The sequence below is a fragment of the Copadichromis virginalis genome, linkage group LG2 (genome assembly GCF_057382275.1).
Source record: "Copadichromis virginalis isolate Kocher_CV1m ecotype Utaka linkage group LG2, C_Virginalis_male_GT1.1, whole genome shotgun sequence".
Lineage (NCBI taxonomy): Eukaryota > Metazoa > Chordata > Actinopteri > Cichliformes > Cichlidae > Copadichromis > Copadichromis virginalis.
Genome location: NC_140619.1, coordinates 26,062,389 through 26,083,688, shown reverse-complemented (window position 1 = coordinate 26,083,688; position 21,300 = coordinate 26,062,389). Strand labels below are relative to the sequence as shown.

General features: G+C 38.7%; 2 protein-coding genes and 1 long non-coding RNA gene across 4 annotated transcripts in view; 1 reads left to right on the top strand and 2 right to left on the bottom strand.

The window, feature by feature from the left end:
* Nucleotides 1-8,548, bottom strand: part of LOC146717404 (uncharacterized) — a 37,556-nt gene extending 29,008 nt beyond the window's left edge. The window contains exons 1-2 of the long non-coding RNA XR_014923375.1: nucleotides 8,498-8,548; nucleotides 7,458-7,669 (exon numbers count right to left, since the gene is read on the bottom strand). This is a non-coding gene — a long non-coding RNA (uncharacterized LOC146717404). The remainder of the gene's footprint in view (nucleotides 1-7,457; nucleotides 7,670-8,497) is intronic.
* gpx3 (glutathione peroxidase 3) lies at nucleotides 42-4,604 on the bottom strand. Its single transcript, XM_085475662.1, has 5 exons — nucleotides 4,345-4,604; nucleotides 2,842-2,992; nucleotides 2,616-2,733; nucleotides 2,024-2,123; nucleotides 42-1,251 (listed from the first exon to the last, which is right to left on the bottom strand). Exons 1-5 carry the CDS (start codon nucleotides 4,501-4,503, stop codon nucleotides 1,030-1,032), a joined length of 750 nt encoding a protein of 249 aa, XP_085331788.1. The 5' UTR covers nucleotides 4,504-4,604; the 3' UTR covers nucleotides 42-1,029.
* Nucleotides 8,549-8,553: 5 nt separating the features above from the next.
* Nucleotides 8,554-18,323, top strand: dctn4 (dynactin 4). 2 transcript variants are annotated; one of them, XM_085475641.1, is made up of 14 exons: nucleotides 8,554-8,759; nucleotides 9,423-9,493; nucleotides 9,620-9,798; nucleotides 9,902-9,945; nucleotides 10,532-10,639; nucleotides 11,292-11,312; nucleotides 11,819-11,892; nucleotides 12,710-12,822; nucleotides 12,911-13,020; nucleotides 13,118-13,191; nucleotides 13,688-13,742; nucleotides 14,299-14,406; nucleotides 16,804-16,901; nucleotides 16,994-18,323. In XM_085475641.1, exons 1-14 carry the CDS (start codon nucleotides 8,625-8,627, stop codon nucleotides 17,211-17,213), a joined length of 1,410 nt encoding a protein of 469 aa, XP_085331767.1. In that variant the 5' UTR covers nucleotides 8,554-8,624; the 3' UTR covers nucleotides 17,214-18,323. The 2 variants fall into 2 exon arrangements, with proteins under 2 accessions (XP_085331767.1, XP_085331776.1); XM_085475650.1 differs by lacking the exon at nucleotides 11,292-11,312.
* The last annotated feature ends 2,977 nt before the right edge of the window (nucleotides 18,324-21,300 follow it).

Here is a 21,300-nt window from a genome sequence, read left to right as displayed (position 1 = left end):
AAATTCAGCTCAAGGAGCAGAATGAGGACGATTTTCATCAGAATTCGTAGGCCGTGGTTAAACACCCAGTTACAGCAGTACAGCCACCCCAGAGGATAAAACCCTCTGTCGGGATGTCTCGACTTTTTGTTTCCATCCACTTCAACAACCAGCAACCCACACCTTGCCGACTGACCTGTGAACTGCTCTAACGCAGTCAAAGTCGCAATAACAGATAGCGGATCCACACCTCCAGGTCACACTATTAGGAAAAAGTTAAATCTGATCTCCAAATCAACAAGCCTTGCCTGTTTAAACTGAATGCCAGTTACGATTACTTAGTATAGTGTATTTTGACTAGTCAGATGAAGGGCTTCAAAAAAAAAAAAAGAAAAAAAAAAGGTTTGAAATGGCTTACTTTTATCTAGCAAGATATCAACAGGGAACAAAATCAGGATGGGCTAGAGCTGAGATATTAACAGAATTGCACTTTGAAAGGTATGCTGTAATTTATGGCAGATGTATTTTCCTGGTTTTTAGCCTTTTTTCTTTTTTTCTCTTTTTTTTTTTGCTGTAGGAAAAAAGCACATGTGAGACTTTTTGTATTTGACTGGCTTAATAAATCTATTCTAAATGTCTCATTAGTATCTTACCGTGTCTTGTTCCACAGAGTACATCGTTTTTACCTTTCTGTGACACAACACTCATGTTTGTTTCTCAAAAAACTGCACAACACCGTGTTATTCTTGATGATTTATTGAAAGTAATTAACATTTAGACAGTAATGGTTAACAAGTCCTGAGATGGGAAGATGACATGGTGCTGTGGGATTGCAGGGCAGCCTGAATGCACTGAAAGGCTGGCCTAAACCCCAGATTCCAAAGAGGCACCACAGAGTTCCTGTTTTCAAGCCTCCTCTTCATTCAACATGCCATCTTCACGGTACAAGAAACTGTAACATTACTCGTTTTCAGGCTACCTTAGTTTTAATCATTTGCATCTGATTACACTTAATTCATTAGACAGACAACACTAAATGATCGATCACATCTAATTAAAGACATCCCTTGTGTATTGTTCGAGCAGGTATCTCCGGATGTCAGCTCGCACCACAGAAACTTTGGTGGTCGGTTGCCACCTCATCACTGGCTTCCCATCCATTCCCACCAGAAACTTCTCAAAGTTCCACTTGATGTCACTAATCTTAAGAGGCTCCCAGAACAACCGGCCGTACATGGGACCAAAGTCTTCTCCGACAGCGGGGCAAGAGCTCTGCGTGGCACAAAGAACTTTTAAGTAAGACTCAGAACAACACCGCTCAGGGCCATATGTTTTCTCTGCCTTTATAAATGCTCATGAAGGCATGAATTATATCTAGTGCATCCAGTCTGTTTCAAATACAGTGGGGCAAGTAATTATTTGATCCCCTGCTGAATTTCTAAGTTTACTCTCTTCCAAACAAATGAACAGTCTCTAATTTGGTTTCATTTTAATAATGAAATGAATTAATGCATGTCATTGAATGAAATAAGTATTTGATTTCCAATAAAAACCAAGTTACCAAGCGGCAGCCAAGAAACCTAAAGGATTTGTTTCTGTAAAGCGGAGTGGCCCAAAATCCCTCCTGAGATGAGCCAGTGACCAACTACAAGAAACAGCTTACCATGGCAAACAAGGTTCCTTAACCAAGTAGTAAGTCGTGGTTTACTTATGGATAAAATACTTATCCGCTCAATGATATGCAAATCAATGTACAGCTTTTATTTAATGTGTTTTTTTCTGGATTTGTTGGTTGATATTCTGTCTTTCTCCATTAAAATGAAAATGCTAAAATTAGAAAGCTTATGAATTCAGCAGGGTATCAAATAATTATTTTCCCCACAGAATATAACTAAACACATGTAAAGAGTCTAAGCATTGAGAGCAGACAGTAGCATTCATAATATACTTGGAAAAAAATAGTTTAATAACATGTAAAATACAACATTTAAATGTAAGTTTCAACTTACAAAGACTCAACTGAATTTCACACACAGTTTCTTACCTTAAGGAAAGTATAAACCTCTTGCTCATTTTTCCCATTCACATCACCTTTCTCAAACAGCAGGAAGTTTGGAACGAATCCATTGCCAGGCCTAACGTATCTGGAATCCAGAAAAAGGACATCCTATCAGTGGACATGCCCCTGAGTACTTTACTGCTTGGCAGCTGCCCTAGATTCCCTACAAGCCGAGTAAAGCCACATAGTGTATTGCAAAGGCTTTGCTATGGATCTGTGATGACTGATGCAATCTGAGACATACGTTCTGGGTGTGCTGCAGAGACTCTCGAACAGAAACTGCCAAAAGATGCTTTCATGCTTTAATGAAGTTTTGTTGATTGACAGAGGATTTACCGTTATTGCACATTCCTGTCTACATGCTGCTTTAAAGCTTCTCACCTTACAGCACATATATACGGCCTTGCGATAAGCGTGTGACTCAATACTAGGGAATTTAATGTTATCACATCAAAATCCTATCGAGTTCTCTGGAAAACCATGACCTTCATCGACCCTAATTCATTCATGAGTATTTTTTAAACAGTGTTTTCTATGGGGCAGACTTGAAGTGCAGTGAAAGACAAAGATTTCTCACTTTAAACCTGGCAGGATTTCATGCCTTTGCCCTGGTTCCTGTTTTCCAAACTGGTTGCAGGGGAAGCCAAGAATAGTTAACCCAAGTGGGTTCATTTCCTCATACAGTGCATTCAGTTCTGATGAAAGAAGAGAAAAGAGTTCAGGTGGAGAAACCTTTCCCCCCCCACCTCTTTAGTTCTTTTTTAACTGCAGCACAAAACAACGCTGCCTGTGCCATCTCTTACCCACATACTGACTGGTGAGTCCTCAGTATGTAGCCACGTTGACAAAGAGGACAGCCTTGCCTGCATAGTCACTGAAGTTCACAGTCTGACTACCATTTAGAGTTTTTGCTCTGTATTTGTAAATGGTGCCTTCCATGGATGAGTTGCATTGCTGCAGATACAGACAAAAGGTCGAAGCAGTTATGGTTGCTTTAACTTGCGAACAGCTTATACAGTTAAGGTGAGCAAGAACACAGAGAGTCTGAACATGAATTGCTTCAAGAAGAACACAATGTACTCTCAGACTTCCAAACAGCACACAATATATATTGAAACACAAAAACCTGAAGCTGGACTTAACGTGGACATAACCTCTCACCTCACACAAATGTTTATGAGGGGTGTGTTTAACCTTTTGTTCAGTCACTCTTTAAATGATCTGCCACAGTGAGTGACTGAAAAATGACAATGTTTCATTTGCGTTCTTGTGGTAAATGTTTTTTCACCTAATGACCAATATAGCAAACAATTAATCACAGGCAATCAGCCAATAAGTAGAAGCATAATGAGTGGCAAATATTTGCAGGTATAGAACTTGCCATTAGTAAGGAAGATATTTATTAGTCTTATGTGATGGTACTGGCTATCTTCGGGATCGGGCGTCTCACTTGGACAAAACAACACATAGGAAAATCTCATTATCAGCTACTTTTTCGTCCCGGTCAAGGTCAAATAAACAATCACCACTACAGATGTCAGGAGTTTGTTTGCCCAAATTGATCCTGAAGCTTTAACCAAATAAGCAGCATCAGGGACAGCTGCAATACTTCCCCTTCTTCCCCCTCCATACCTGCGTTGTTGTGTGGGCAACAGAGCTCCTTACAGTAAACATCAAGCTCTGTGTCAACAGGAGAACTCTGCTGACAAACAGTTATAGGGACTTTAGCTGTCAAATTACCCTCACCCAGCCAGAAATCTTTACGTGAAATTACCAATGCAGCAGATGTGACTCTATATAAAATGGGTATCACAATATTCAAAAACATGAACGCAGAGGGCCATTACAGTTCCAAATGGCTCTGTTTTAAGCTATTCGCTTTTGTTGATGCACTTTATCTTGTCATTATGGCTGATGATTGCCAGATGCTTCCTTAGACGGTCATTTTTCACAATAAATCAGCACAGCTTGGAAAAAGGATGCAATCATGCTTAGAAATTCACCAACAAAAGAAGCCCAGAGTAACAGGTGTTTATGTTTCTATTCAAAGGCTTGCTGTCCAGCATAAGCTTGAATAAGCAGTAATAAGCAGAAGTTATTGAAAGAGATGTGTGTTGAGCACAGATAGTGAGCAATTGGGGAAGTTATTGTCGCTCAAACTTCCTCATAATTTAACGCAAATAATTTGATCTTTGACAAAGAACATTCTGGAAAACACGGACACAGGGCCAAACAAACAACTGCAAGAGTAAAATAGACCTATGCTGTGGAAGACTGTTTTTCCATGAAAATCAAGCAACACTCACCTGAAAACCTACAACGTAAACAGGTGAGCCGGGTAGCAGCAGACCGAGCAGCAGTAGCGGTAACACGGCCCACATCGTGCAGTCCTTCCCCCAGACGCGGTGACTGCTCTCTGTGGATGTCTGTCTTCTCGATAAATGAACTGGCTGAGGTGTCGTCATCTGTTGACGTGCACCGATTGTGAGCGCGGATGAACGTGTCAGTAGTCTCCAGGTCAGAAAAATACCTATTCGTTCTTAGCGCTAATGTTGTGGGCAGAACAATGCTTGCGATTTGGTAATCAGTGGTATGGTGGCCTATATATGCCAAACAAATAATAAACAATTACAAATTACAATTCATACCGTGTACATTATAACATGCCATAATAGACCCATTTCTGTAATATACTCACATATCTATATTATTGCTAATATATATTGTAATATATCTATATCACTAAAGCACTTCTGGATGGATGCAAACTGCATTTCGTTGCCCTGTACCTGTGCATGTGCAATGACAATAAAGTTGAATTCTATTCTATTCTATTCTATTCTATTCTATTCTAAAAAACAAACAAACAGGAAATTCTTATTTTATTCGTCTAACCAAGATTTAACCCACAAACAAGACAGGGAACACGTTACATATATACAAAGAAAAAAATAATAGTAGATGTACGTTTATGTGTGTGATGTTGTCAAAGATATCGGGGATTTTAGACACCTTGAAACCGCTGCAAAAGTTAAAGAAGAAGTACAATCCTGATCAAAAGTTTAAGACCACTTGAAAAAAGGCAAAAAATCATATTTTGCATGGCTGGATCTTAAGGTTCCAAGTAGAGCTTCAGCTTTAGATCATGATATATTAATAAGAAAACTGGAACGTTAATGTGTCAGAGGGTTAGTTTTAAATTGGGTCCGGAGTTATTTAAGTGACAGGAAGCAGTTTGTGAAATTAAATGGTGGTTGCTTGTGGTGTACCCCAAGGGTCAGTTTTGGGCCCAAAATTCTTCAACTTATAGATGAATGACATTTGTAAAGTGTCCAAAGTATTAAAAATGGTTCTCTTTGCTGACGATACTAACATATTTTGCTCTGGTGATGATATGCAGAATTTATTGGATGACATGACTAATGTAAAGTGAAGTTCTGGCTTCATAAAAACAAATTATCGTTAAATTTGAATAAAGCTAAAATTATGTAATTTGGAAATAGTACAAATACAAATGCTAAGATTCAAATAAATGGTGTTGATATTGAAAGAGTAAGTGAAAATACATTTCTGGGGGTAATAATAGATGAAAAACTTAACTGGAGAGCTCACATAATATGTATTCATTCCAAAGTATCACAAAGCATTGCAATATTAAACGATGCAAAGCAGGTATTAGACAGGACATCACTTCATATTCTCTACTGTTCACTGGTTTCACCATACTTAAGCTATTGTGCAGAGGTCTGGGGCAATAACTATAAAACCACATTACATTCACTTTTTACTCTTCAAAAAAAAGCAGTTCGAATCATCCACAATGCAGGTTATAGTGAACATACAAACTCACTATTTTTGCAGGATGAAATATTAAAAATTGCTGATCTAGTGAAATTCCAAACAGCACAAATTCTATTCAAAGCAAAAAATACAGAACTACCAGGTAATATTCAGAGTATGTTTTTTTTTGAAAGAAGTAAGTTCTAATTTATGGAGGACCACAAACAATTTAAGGGTTTTTTGTAACTTCAAAACAGGGAAGGTATGTACTACAAGAAAAAGCATTTGTGTTTCTGTGCATAGAGTGAAACTGTGGAACAGTTTGAATATATAACAAATATAAAACAGTTAAAAAAGAGTTATAAAGACATGATCTTCTTGAACTATAAAGAAAGGGAAATTAAGTGAATGTCTCTATTTACAAAATTTCATGATGTGATATTATAGTATATAGTATATCAGAAATCTGTTCACTTTTTATTACAGATTATATAAGTAAGGAAGCTGACTAAATATTGACTGATAACTTATGGCAAAGGGGTGGGATTAAATAAGTGTGTACTTCTTCCCACTCCCTTTTGACATGTAAATGAATCCGAACAGAGGCACTATTGAAATGTACTGACTTTATTTTGTATAGTATTTTTTCTCTAATTTTCTTTACTAAATGTACCTGTATATTGTTTACATGTTCGAAATAAATTCACAAACAAACAAACCCTGCTTATGCAGTTCAACAACCTGGCCACGTTCAAAAAGGGAATGTTTTTTTGCCTTTGCAATCAGAACGTCATGACGGTGTGACTACCTGACAGAAAATGACAATGAATCCACAGTTTTGCACAGATTTAGATTTCTTCTTGTTGCATGTTGAAGCTCTACTTGGAACCTTGTTAAGTTCCACAGAAGACAACTAAAGTGGATGATGACAGAATTATTTCCATGGTTAAGAAAACCAACTTTACAGTGTTTATCCAAGTGAAGAACACTGGGAGAGCTAAGACTATCTACACTCTACAATCAAGAGACACCTTCATGAATCTCTAACTTACTATTCAGACAGAGAGCATGAGGTTCTGTGTGCATGGCCTTGGATTTGTGTGTGTTTGACTGTTGGATTACTATTAAACAGAACACACTGGAATTAAGCAACAGGGGGCACATTACACTGAACAAATCAGGATCTTTCTGCTTGACTTATCAAGCCAGTTATGCAAGATTAGTTTACCCTAACCGAGGACCTCTCTTGTAATGTGTTGTTTTTCTTCTGTTTGGAGGATTAAATAATCATGTCTCGTGAATCTGAGATTGAAAAAATAAATACATGTAGAACTCAGTGTGTATTGAATACAAACCAGCTGAGCTGCACATCAATATTGAGTTGTACTTTCAAATCTGCCACAGCACCGACATGGCAGCAGCTTTAGACACTATAAACTCAGCACTAACCTGTTGTGTTTATAGTAGTTTATAGTGTCAAATCTCACCTATTAACAGAGATACTGCAGTGTGACATAGTTTCAAAAGTGCATATGTTACTATAACTGCTGCTATAACTGCAGTCAGTGTGCTTTGAATGAAACATTTATGCTAAAGTAAATGAATAAAAAGCTCCTGCGGTGTTACAAGTTGAACTTACCCGAATCTTCATGAATGCATGAGAGCTAAGCGGCCTACTGTTGGTTTATTTTATTCATGGATCATTTCTCTTCCTCTCTCCTCTCCGGGATCAGCTGTTGCCATGGTGAGCTGGTACTTGGCCATATGCCCTGTGGGTGGCTGACAGGAGTCTTTGCAAGCCTGTTCGAGTGTATCGCTCACTGTTTTTTGTACACAGCGTTCTGCTCAGATCTGCAGGCCAGAATAAGTTGTTATGCAGCGGGGAAGCAAGAGGCACCAGAAGGGCCAAATATCCCATGAATTTCTCTGGTTAAGGAGAAATACTGAAATTTAATTGATTATGATCAGTTGCAAGGGGCTGTGAGGACATGAATAAGTGCACATACAAATACTTTTATACAGTATATATAAAATAAAATGCAGCTTTGTCAAAACTCCAGGTAACACAACAGAAACTTGGGTGCAGATTTCTGCCATATCTTCTTTGTGTCATCCTGAGATATTCTTGGACTTAATCATTACTGTTTAAGTAGAGCCAATTATAAGAAAAATGTGATTCTTTCTAATATTATGTGGGAATAAGGGAAAAAAATATTGTTTTTAAATCTTAAAGTTTAAAGCATAAAGATAAAGACCTACACTACTGTAGATGCTTTAGTATTGCATGGATCAGAATTTCACTGTTTTTTTCCGGGTTTGTTCACAATTCCATCCATTTTGTATGAGATCTACAACACTGCTGACTGGAATGCAGCCCCAAATCATGACAGAGGCTCCACTGTGTTTTACTGATGGCTATAGACACTCACTGTTGTACCTCGCCCCAAACCTGCTCCAAACATATTGCTGATAATTTGGACCAAAAATTTAAAACTTGGATTCATCACTCTGCAAGATCCGTTTCCACTGATTATCAGTCTAGTTCTTGCGTAATTTGATATACCTCAAACTTTTCTTCCTGTTTTTCATTCGGCTAAAGAAATGGGAACAACAGGCCACAAACGCAAATCTCACACACAACTCTGGCCAAAACATAAACGTGGCGTTTTCTATATTCACCACACGAGGGCGACGATGAGCTCACTGTTTTCTACAGTCATTGGTTTCTCCAGCCAAGCAACCAGCGGTGGCATCAACACTAGCAGACGGTCCAGTGAGTCGCTGGGCTCGTCTACGTTCCTCGGAGATGGCGTCCCTTCTGCAGCCAGATAGAGTTGTCTATCTGGTTCGTGGGGAGAAAAAAATTAGAGCCCCCCTGTCTCAGCTTTATTTCTGTCGCTACTGCAGTGAGCTACGATCTCTGGAATGCGTGTCTCACGAGGTACGTTAGTGTTTTTGTCATCATCCTCCGCTAACAGTTAGCCTTTTCTAGCTACTTTGTTACCTTCTGTTAGCTTTGACAGGCGGGAGGGACTAGTTCAGCCATATGCTGAGTTGTCTTGCCAAGCCGTTTGTCAATCAAACGGTCCCCTAATCTCATTGGTTGTACGGTTTCACTTCCGCTTGTTGAAAGAAGCAAGCGCAAGCTAATGAGCCGTTGCTATCTGTCGGCTTTAGCATTAAACGCACAGGTTAGCTTATATAAAGCTGTGGGTGGCATGTTCTCTAATTAAAACAAGTACACAAGCAAAATATTTTGATGTCGGTCTGTCCTTGCTAACGTCCTCACTGTTAAAACCTTGTAAACCTAACTCAAAGTTACAGACACCACGCCCAGAGCGATTTAGCTAGTAGCATCACCATCATCATAGGATACCCTGACGAATATTTGTTAATATACTACTACTTGATTGAAAGCTTAACTTTTACTTCATTGAAGAATAGATAAAAATGAAATAAAACGGGTTCCCCTGTTTCATGGTACCATACTGTTCTAAGGAATGGTACAACGATAATCCTATTTATTCCTGATAACACTGTTGGTAATCAAGCAGTTGGGAAGCGTGTTTAAAATACACTTTAAGACTGACTTCTCTGTGTTCAGGTGGACTCCCACTATTGTCCCAGCTGTCTGGAAAACATGCCGTCTGCAGAGGCTAAGCTTAAAAAGAACAGGTAAGATTGATCTGCTTTTCTTTGCAGATTCGTAGAAAAAGCTCCGTGTTTATATTCCACCCCTTATGTCACTATGTAATTAGCGACCTTAGTTTCATTCTTAATTATTGGTGTGCTCTGTTGTAGGTGTGCAAACTGTTTTGACTGCCCGTGCTGCATGCACACACTATCTACTCGGGCCACCAACATCCCAGCTCCTCTGCCTGATGATCCTACCAAGACAGCCATGAAGAAAGCGTACTATTTGGCCTGCGGCTTCTGTCGCTGGACCTCAAGAGATGTGGGCATGGCTGACAAATCAGTTGGTGAGTGCTAGTTCACTAATCCTAGTTAACCTTTTTTTGGTCAAGGCTGTATTTGTTCTCTGTGACTGTCTAAAGTCTGATGTTTGCATTTTGTTCACTGCAGCCAGTGGTGGATGGCAGGAGCCGGAGAACCCTCATACTCAGCGGGTAGGTTTTTTTTCCACCCTGTGGCCATCTAAATTTTTCTCAAGTTGCTCACATGTTTCCTGATAACACATTGCTTGCTTTTAAACTGATGTGCCCCTGAATAAGTGACACCCTCAATAACACAACCCAGGCTAAACTGAAATAGCTGAACATTTGCTTAGGCTACAAAACTGACATGCACGAACTGCACATGCTCCCATTTATTTATTTATGTCTTGCAATGAGCGTCTTTACACACATGTAGTTATTGCAGGAAGTCAACTGTTTTAATTTTTGCAGATTATTATTATTCCACAGTTTTCTACAGCTTTAAGTCTATCACATTTTAATACAATCATACGAACTTGTAAAAAAAATTACATAAGTTGCGTTTACTAAGACCAGTATCAGCCAATAATATTCTCCAAGCTATTAATTAAGAAAAAAACTATATTGCATATAGGGACATAATAAATTTGTGATAATATAGGTATTGATATGAACCTATACTATATGTAGCATAATGTATCTAGTTCTCTTTTAAATTACAATATAGTCTGTTTTTATAAAAGTACATAAAGAACTGATTCTTGTTTGTTTGCTCCAGATCAACAAACTGATTGAGTATTACCAGCAGCTGGCCCACCGAGAGAAGCAGGAGAGGGACAGGAAGAAGATGGCCAGGAGACGACAGTGCATGCCCCTGGCGTTCTCGGTACTCTGCTCTCTCTGAGCCCCACAGATGAACAGCTTCATGTTAGCTGTTGCCTCTGTGTGGTTTGTCGTTATTGCGAATAGCAGCAATAAATTGCAAATAACAAACTAATTTACATAGACTTTGATTTAAATAATAAATACAGAAATATTTCTTTGTGTCAGTAAGGATGTCATTTGATTTGCATGCTTTAAGCCAAAGCAGGCGGGAATAGACTTGCTGTGCTTGGTTTACAGATTCACACCATGCCCATGCTGTTACCCTGCTTAAGAAACAAATGTCATGGTAGTCACCAGTGTGATTTGCCTGAACGTAGCGGAAAATGTGCACAATGAGTTTTATGCCCCCCTGCTTTGGATGTGGTCTTCACGCTTTGTTAGCTTGGTGCATTGTTCACACCTGCCGTTTTCTTCTTTGACAATTAACATCCATTAATGCAAACCCGTCTTTCCTATCGCGCAGTGGAGCCACTTAAGCTGTGATATCCTGCAGTTGTTTTCCATCACTGATGCATTTCTGTTGCCGTTGCATGTCACCAAATATCAATAATGTTTTGCTTGATCGCTTTGGTTTCACCTTGTTCTTTATTCTCTCCTTTTTCCTTTTTTTTTCTTTGCTTATGCACTCTGACATTTTGGTTTTTATCCCCCAGCAACACACTATTCATGTGGTGGTGAGTTGTACTTTTTCACAATTTGGGTATTCTCATCTTTTACAGTAGCACTGTTTTCTATTTCTATCTGTTCTTGTCTGCTCTGTTACTGACTGACCTCACAGATCACATGAATGTTTCTTGGGTAAATGAGACCGAGATCCACACAAGGAGAGCCTTTATGTTGATTAGAGGGAGGGAAGCTACAGAAGATCTTTCTCTTTCAAGACATTTATTCATTAAATATGAGTTGATTCTCTTCCTCTAGTCTAGAGTACAAAGGCTCTTCTTTCTGTCTCTTACCACTGCTAATTTTAACAGTTTGTTCTTTATTTGTTGTTTTTCCACTTCTTTACATTTTTTTTAATTCTCAAAACTTGCCATAAACTAAATTTTTTGGGTCAGGATGTTGTGTTGTATTTGTCATGTAGATAAATAACTGTAGATGCATATTTATAATCATCTTGACATTTCAGTGTTCACTAGGCTAGATCTCTGATCATGTTTTGTCCTCCAATTCTACTCAGGAAAAATATGGCCTTGGAACCAGACTGCAGAGACAGAGGCCTGGAGCTCCACTATCAAGCCTGGCTGGCCTTTCGTGAGTTTTTTTATATTTTTATTATCATGTTTATCTGCAGTTATTGCAGCTTTTAACACATCCCATCAACCGGTTTTGTCCTTTTGAACTTTTTTTGACTTTCAAGGTCAGCACCTGTTTTCAATGTCTCACGTCTTTGACATGCATATTATCAGTGACTCAGATTAATTTTCTGCCGTCCACAAACCATTAGTTTGATTAATTTCAGGGTGCCATAAAAATGAATTTACAGAGCCTTGGAACTTGTCTTTAGATACTTATTGTAGTTAATCCATCACAATGAACAGTTTGTCACCTTTTTTCTTGTTCTCAAATTGCATCATCACCTTGTACTGATATAATTATTAACAGAGATCGCTCACCAGAATTCATTCAAGGACCCTGCCTAACATTTTGGATTAATGATTAGCTGACAAAAGGCAGCGTATTGATAAACTATGCTGTCAGACCGAGGGGACGAATGTAAAGCTGGCGAGGACTCTCTGAAAAGAGTGATGTGTACTTGGTTGTCTCTTGTTTCAAAGGACTCTTGTTCAGTAGCCAAGTATGAAAAGTTGGATGCCCTTGAAGGCATCAACCTTAAGTTTTCCAAAGTTTCTTTGTTCTAACTGTAACCGTGCAACTTTTATGTGAGTAGGTTATTTATAAAGAGCTAGAGCCTCCAAAAATACCTGCACTGTTTGCGTTGCAGTGTATGTAATTAACTTCCAGTTACTTTAAAGACTGTCATTAAAGAGAAATAATAGCTGTTATTTCTCTTTTCTTTCTTAAAGAGAAATAACAGCTTATTAAGCAGTATTTATGTTAATCTAATTAGCCTCAAAGAGGGTGAAGACCAGAAGGAGATCACCATTGAACCAGCCCAGGCACTTGATGAGGTGGAGCCCCTGCCTGAGGATTGTTACACCAGACCCATCAATTTACCTGAAGGTATGGTCTTATCTGGTGCTCGCTGAACAGTACCGAGAGCTTGTCAAAGTGAGGTCAAGTTGAATCTGTAATTTCTCTTGTCTTGCAGTGACCACGCTGCGACAGCGGCTTCTGCAGCCAGACTTCCAGCCTGCAGGGGCGTCTCAGCTCCACCCAAGACACAAACACCTCCTGATGAAGCGCTCGCTGCGCTGCAGGGTCAGCACCTCTTCAGGCTTTTAGTGTTCCATATCTATCAAAGCCTCTCTTTTAATAGATTATATTTACATGAGTCTTTTTTTTCCCCCTTCTTCAGAAATGCGAGCACAACTTGAGCAAGCCAGAGTTTAATCCTACTTCAATTAAGTTTAAAATTCAGCTGGTGGCTGTGTGAGTGCTGCTCTTCTGTTTACGTTTGAAACATTTTTTTCTCAGCAGTTTATCGTCAAGTATAAATGTTGTTTAGTTGGATGACTGTATAAAGACGTCGGGACATTTTTCATGCAAATGCATGAGCACATTAACCCTCCTGTTATGTTGCGGGTCAGATTGACCCAGAACAGAAGAGATGTCACATGTCATCTGCATCACTACAGAAAATGAAAAAAATTAAATTATAAAAGAAAATTGTAAAATAATCAATGCCAGTGTTTCTGACACTTTTGGATGAGTAAATTTGCCCCAGGTCAAATTAACCCAGGAGCATAATTGGTGTTCCTGGAGACCAACATAACAGGAGGGTTAAATGGAGACAGTTTTCACTGTGTGCTTTTTCTTCTTTTTGTTTTGTTTTCAGGAGTTTAGACATTAGGTCACTCTGACTGAATGTTTAGTGATCTTTGGTGTGTTAGTGTATTGACTGTCTGCCTTCCTCTTCCTCCCACAGGAGTTATATCCCAGAAGTGAGAATTATGTCCATTCCAAATCTCCGGAATGGGAAGGTCAGTGTCTGCACGAACTTTGGTAGATTATCTTGTATTTTAAATTTTTTTTTTTTTTAATTCTGTGCACGCTGCCAGCAAAAAGTTTGTTACATGCCTTCTCATTTAATGTTTTTTCTTTATTTTCATGGCTATTACATTGTAGACACATCTCTGCATGTGTACACGACATCTGCAATTTTCCAAAATGAATTTTATCTGGTCTATTTTTAATTATTGATGCATGAAAGCTCTGGGAATTTGAAGTAAAAACCATTTCAGGTGACTACACCATGAAGCTCACTGAGAGAAGGCCATGGGTTTGCAGAGCTGTCAACAAAGCAAAGGGTGGCTACTTTCAGGAATGTAAAATATAAAACATGTTTTGAGTTATTTAACACTTTTTTGTTTACTACATGATCCCATATGTGTTCATTCATAGTTTTGATACCATCTGTGAGAATCTACAATGTAATTAGGCATGGAAATAAGGAAAAACCATTAGTGTACACATAAACTTGGAAACGATGACAAGCATTTGCCTTATCTTTTTTCTTTCCTGCCATTCGCTGTTTAGGAGAGCCAGGTGCTGCTGACCCTGACCAACCCAGTGGAGAACATCACCCGCGTCTCACTGACCTCTTGTGAGGAAAATGACCCTGATGAGATTAATAGCACTGCAAAGGTATTTTATTTATTTTTTTAATCGCTTCTATTGACACACAGGCACAACAGTCGATCCGAAATTGATACAAAACTTTGTAACTTTAATGAAGTTTTTAAAATCTCTTGTAAGTAGAGCTGGGCGATATAAGATTTTTTCATATCACGATATGTTTTTTCATTTCAGGCGATAACGATATATATCACGATATAAGCCAAATAACTATATTTGTAAGATTTAAATGTGCCGTTGCTCACAAGTAAAATCTGAAATAATCAGCAGCTTGTTTTGATTTAAATATTTATTTCCCATAATAAGTTCAACAGGGTAGATGTACTTAAGGAACATGAGACTTTTTCAGATAAATAAAGGCAAATATTGCAAACTACACAAAAGGCAGCCGCTAAAGCGTTTAAGTTTCAAAATAGAACAAATGAAACAGACTAAATTATCAATTCCACTTAGAAACAAAATATTAATTCTAAAAATAAATCTTAGTTTGTTTTACAGAAGAACAGACAAAACTGACTAACTTTTGTCAATATCAAATAAACTGAGAACTAAAAGGAAATTCTCAATCTCTCCTTGTTGTATAGCTTAGCTTTTCAAACAGTTTTAACAGTTACTTTAATCTGACAAAAGCCGAATGACGAATTAGCGCTTTCAGTCAGACATTGAGCATGCACCGGTTTATTGTATTTCCAGACTTGCTTTCGGCACAATTTACAGTGCGCGCTACTCTGTTTTTTGTCAGACTTGAAATAGCCGAAATACCTTCACACTACGGAACTTCTCTGGCTCTTCCGTTTGACAATCTCTCCAGCATTGGAGCCATCATGTTTTCTCTTCGGTAACCTTCGGTCACGCACTCGGTTGATTTTTCTCTAGTCGGCACACTCATTTCCTCCATTACCCGGGCGGCACGGCGGCTGGCTGCTTCCCAAACAAATACACATGTCCGGCTTGGCACTTGTGCTGTACGTAACAAGTCACGTGACGTGACGCTGCGGCTATGCTTGGTTCGGCTCTGCGCTACTTAATTTGGATTGACTGTTCTTTTTTCTTTTTTTTAAGAGGACAAGAGAGATGAGGCCTATCGCAATAGTTTAACTTTTCTATCGAGAAAAAATTATTTCGCAATACATATCGTTATTGTTCTATCGCCCAGCTCTACTTGTAAGTTCTCAATTTTTTTCTTTTGTTTTGCCTATTGACATTTTAGAAAGCAACCACAAATGCATCCAGTGAAAGAAACTTCAGACTGCAAATATTAGACTTGTTTTCAAAATGATAACCAGAAGAGCCGCTCTTATAGATAATTAAAGACTTACCTGTTAATTTTAACGGAGGTTTGTAATATCATTAATAGGTTCAAAGAATCCAGTTGTTTCACTGATTTCCTTTCTGAAATCTGTATCTTTGTGGTAAACAAGCCCAGGTGCTTGACTGGGTGTGTGTGACCGGTCACTGATAGAAAACATTTGGTGTGGTATGAAACAAAAAATATGACAAAAGAGGCCCTCAAGCAGCAAGATAATGCATCAAGTGAGAAAAGGAAAGTATTTGGATTTCACAAGTGCAGCAGTTGGTCTCCTCAGTCCGCAAGCAGTGATAGAAAAACAGGTGATGCAACACGGTGGTAAACCTTTTTTTTTTTTTTTTCCTAGTGTGCTGGCACCATATACAAAATGTGCATATGTTAGCCATTTTGTTCTATACTTATACCTTATTTATTCAAATTTTACTCAGCAGCTCGGCTGTTTTGCAAATTGGCTTGTCTGTAGCCTTCGCGTCATCTCTTCATACTGTTAGTCACAGCTAACAGTGCTGCCTGGTGCACTGAGGCTCTCTGACTATAGGCGTTTTTTTTATTACCAGCCTCTTTAGTGATGAAGTCATGGGCCAGCTCGAGTAAGGTAGAGCTCCTGGCCAAATAAGAGCATCCTGATGACCCATTTCCATTGACATTATGGCCAAACGGAGAGTGCAGTCCCGGCTTTCTGCTCGATCTGATATACAAACACCTGAGGGATATTGCGAACCATATCAAGCTATGCTCGGTTGAGTTTTATCGCTACTTCTCATGGCTAAGTTCACCCACCTCCTACATATATTTTATGTACTACATCTGTTCTCTCTGTAAGTCTTTTGACAGCTGAAAAGAAGCATCAATTTTAGCAAAAAGTGTGATTCAGTTGACTTATTTTCCCCCTTAAACACAACACAGATATAACAGTCAGACGAGCATGAGTTTTTATGTGAGGTGTCAACTTCAGAAAAATACATCTTTTTATTTAATAACCACCATTGTTCATTTTAAGATGCGATTAACTTAGAAAGAAGTGTAATAATTCATCTTAATGTGACTCTAACATTTAAAATCTTGCTGTAAACATTACTGCTTGTTATTTTTTTCAGGTTTTAGTGCCCAGTAAGGAACTACTCTTAGCAGGAAAGGATGCTGCTGCTGAGTATGATGAACTAGCCGAACCTCAGGACTTCCAGGACGACCCAGAGTGAGTCAACACACAAACCCACGCTTGCTCTTTAACAGTAATGGCATGAGAAAACACCCTCACTCCACTTGATATCTCTGTCTTTTCCACAGTGTTGTTGCCTTCAGGAAATCCAACAAGATTGGTTTCTTTATCAAAGTGATCCCTCAGAAAGAAGAGGATACGGATGTCACGGTTTCTTTTAAGATCCGACATGACTTCCGCAACCTCGCTGGTCCCATCCGGCCGAGCGAGGAGGGAGCCGACACTGCCGCTGAAGCCATCTGGCTCACTCACCACGTGGAGCTGAGGCTGGGACCCCTCGCTTCCTGAACCCAAGTACTGCGTTCACCAGTGTTAGGCTCTTCGAACTAATACCTTCAAACTGGGATTAATTTAATTTAAAACTGATTTCTGATTCAGCTCATTGAAGCTTAAGGATAATTTGGCACCTTTAAGGCTTTCAGATGCTGTTGTTATGCTTTGGCTTAAGCCACATCAGCAGATCCCTGTGCTGCGCAGTTTATAAAACTATATGAAACCATGACTTGTTGCACACTTAACTGATAACTATAGATTCTTGGTCCGGTTTATTGTTGCCTAATGTACCCAAAACCTTCTCTTTCTCATCTTAAACACTTTATAGTTCATCAGTAAGAGGCAGTTTAGCATATGGTTACATAGAGGGGACAGATCCTTATTATATGCATATCGTTTCTGACTAAAATGAAGCTTTAATTTGATTACGGTAAATATATATGCCATATTTGTTGCTCCCAGCCTTTCTCTCCACACCCTTGACGAACGTTTTGTCTCAGCTGTGTTGTGCTGTGGGTATTTTGTGAGTTTTTTGTCTCTGCTGTTTATAGATTATAGAAGTTTAAGTTCAAAGTCGAGGGAGTGGGATTATAGAAAGATGAGCAGAATCAGAAATCAGAATAGAGAACAATCTGTGTGAATCCCAGCCATGAATCACACACACACACACGCCTCTGCGCTTTTAGCTTGTGTATCCTTCAGACAGCAGTAGGAGAATAACATGCATGCTTCACATATATAATAAAAAACCATACATGCTACACAGTATCATCACAATTATTGATTCCGTAGTATGTTTAAAACGGATCTCCTTTGGATAGATATGATCGTTTTATTATTGTCTGAAGTTGCACAGTAACCTAATGGCACTGTGAGGAGGATTCATGAGAAACTGTACAAATGACATGAAGTACAAAGTGCCCGTCATTTCTGTGTATTGAAACACTATTTTTGTCTGATTTGAAAACTTGCTTTTGGTTCATAGACCTCACTGACCTCAATGTCAGTGCGTATTGTTAGCTGCTGCCAGTTTTCTTTTTGGTCTTGGTTAAAAAAAAAAAAAACTGTCCTTACATCACAGTTAATCATCTGTGCTGGCTAATAAATAATGCTGTCAAAGAGAAAGCGTAAATGTCTTATGTTCTAGGGTGATGCGAGTTTTAAAGTGGTTATTCCATACTGTGCTCCACTCTGCTTTTGACATAAAGCTGGGTTTCTAGCACTTTTCCTGCTGCTGTGCCTGAAAACAGTGCTATTATTAAAGCAAATGGCTTAAAACTGTAAAGCTGCTGACTTGAGATTTATTAGACTGCCTTTTATAAAAAGAAAAAGTATTTTAGAAATCTATCAACAAAGTAAAAATGACTGAATTCATGTTTTTGTTTTCAAATTGGAGGCGTCACACTGGACTACATAACATCCAACCAATGAAACAAATTTGTCCAGGAATGCAAGTAAATGACTGTAAATTGGCATCTTAATTAAAAATAAAGAATTAAAAACCGTACATTAAAAAAAATTAATAGATAACAATAATTATATTTTGGCATAAAAAATAAAAAACTCTTGCACATACTGGTGGATTAACTATTACAGAAACTCAGAAAACGGATTTTACCATTGCTGTTAATTTAGAGCAGCTGTGATGTAAACCTTACATTGCATTGCGAATAATCAGTTGCATTAAGGTTCAGGTGATATTTTTCCAAGTTCATCACTGCAATGAGCCAATGTAGAGCGATGGCTTTAAAAATATTGTCATATTTTAAAGCTTTTTTTAAAATAAAAAACTTAATTCATGTAATAGGAAACACGTTTGATTTGATCTCTATAACTATTTCTCTATGATTCTTTATATATTTATTTTTTTCTATATCTTCAGTTGAACCTCCATTTATGATATAGATTTTGTCAATGTAGTCTGCACTGTAAAAATTTAAGTGTAATTAATATTTATAAAATGACCTACAGCAATGAGAAGAAGAGAGAAGTAAAGATGATTCTGGTTTCAACTGAAGTCTTCCAGTAATTCGTTCCATAATAAAGGGTTTTTTAAAAATTAGGAAGGCAGAACTCTTATATATCAGTTTTGCATATATTGTATCATTTGGATGTACACATAATACATAGAGTAGTGGATCTGAAGTAACATCAGTTCCCCAAATCTGTTTAATCTTGTAATAAGCTTTTTGATCACGTGTATCAGACTTGCATTTTTGTCTGTCATTCACTCTCACCACAAGATGGCGCCATAGCCAAATAGTTTTTAAACATCAGCCACACAAGGAGCTCTGGGAGGACATGAGAGCAAGCACAAGGCAACCTTGATCTTGAATTTCTCTGCATGCTGAAAACATCGATCGATAGCAATCGTGGCTGTGAAAAAGCAGTTTTTTCCTTTAAACTGGGAAAAATATTTTCATAATGAGCGCAAAGCTGTTTATCAGCATCCAAATCATCAGAACGAGATGCCCTCTTATCACCACGAGGAGCAGAGAGTAAAAGAATTTGTACTCCAGCAGATACCGTTTTATATTTAACACGTATCCGTCATGTTGGGAGGGATGATTTGCGTGCTCGTGTCGTTTATTGCTTCTGAAAAGGCAGATCAAATATGTGCGATGCTGGTATGTTGCAGCTCCCCGATGAGGCCCTCCGCTGTGTAAACAGACCCACTCCGTCTGGGCAATAAAGCCATGATTTTCTTTTATCTTCACCAGATATAAACAGCCCAGAAAAGTGGTCTCTGTGAGAGCCATAAATCACCACTGAAGATGAGGTAATAAAGCACACATGGGGCGGGGGAGTGCCAGACCACTGAAACAGCACAGGCTCCCTGTTCAAACAAAGCTGACGATAGCAGTAGCTGATTTCAGTGCCCTGCAGTGGCGTACCAAGCAAGCACTTGCTGGGCTCCTGCTCTACTACTGGGGGAAAAAAAAGTACTGTATTTCAAAAAGGCAAATTCTAAACGTGTAATTCGTGGCCATCATTTTTATTCGCCTAAACCGACGTGACTGATGGAGAACGACTGAATATGGTGATTTATGCAGTCATCTTTTAACTGACTCATGAGCAGCCCTTGAATGATCCCCAAACACACCGTCTGGAGGACAAATTCTGGATCGTTCTGGTCAGGATAATATTTTCCTGGATCAAGACAGGAATTATTTCACGCTCAGCATCAGCGTGTTCTTATTTGCAGAACCTCACACTGTAAACAGCACAGAAATCTGACCTGTGACTGTGTTATCGGGATTAGAAATGAATATCATAGGGTTTTCAGCAGTGCCTGTATAGTAAGTAGGTTAGGCAAGGGCCTGCTCATTTAATGTCTCTCCTGCTCCTCTATCTTTTTTTCCCCCCCTTTGAAGACTTAACAACTTTATTTATAAAGACACACGCAGCCAGCCTTGACCAGATGAAAAATTCCTCACTGAATTACAAGTCTGACTGCACCCAGGACCTTTCCACAATTACGTCATCGCCCAAACCGCCAGTAACTCACCCACAGAGGAAGCATGACACAGACAAACAAAAGAGGAGAGAAGCAGTGCCTTAGTGGAGGAAGAAAACTCTGTTAATCTAAAAAAAATAATAATACAGAAATATGTCCAACTACTTTTTCTCCGTGCCCCTTATTTCATAGGCCAACCGTGCTATGCTCGGGGATTGAGGTTTGTTTCCTTTGTTAGCTGTCAGGTGAAATGATTCTGCCACAATACTTATGACATGTCCTTTACTGGGCATTAGCCCAGGTACAAAAAAAGATCTCTTTTTAGTTTCGTTGTTTTGTTTTTTGTGTTTTTTTTAGTTTTGTGAACAGGAAGCCCAAAAGGTGCTCAAAGTGATGAATCACCTCTTCCATTTTCTGCTCACCAGACCATCATCTGGTTAATTAGTTGTAATTGATGATGTCTACCCAGATGAATAACTGTTGAGGCATGGGGGATTTCAGAGCTGGGAAAGCCAAAACTGTGAAACCTTAGCTTTTCAGGAGGCCAAAAAAAGTTCACTTTCGCCTCCGATGTGCTTTGAAATTCTCATTCCAATTTCTCTTGCTTTGCTTTCGCTCTCTCCGCAGTCTGACAACTGTAGGCTG

Bases quoted from the DNA above. Each gene is read 5' to 3' on its own strand.
- dctn4 (XM_085475641.1), top strand. From the start codon at position 8,625: ATGGCGTCCCTTCTGCAGCCAGATAGAGTTGTCTATCTGGTTCGTGGG. The intron at 13,021-13,117 runs GTCAGCACCTCT...CCCCTTCTTCAG, and splicing joins AGCGCTCGCTGCGCTGCAGG to AAATGCGAGCACAACTTGAG. The intron at 14,407-16,803 runs GTATTTTATTTA...TATTTTTTTCAG, and splicing joins AGATTAATAGCACTGCAAAG to GTTTTAGTGCCCAGTAAGGA.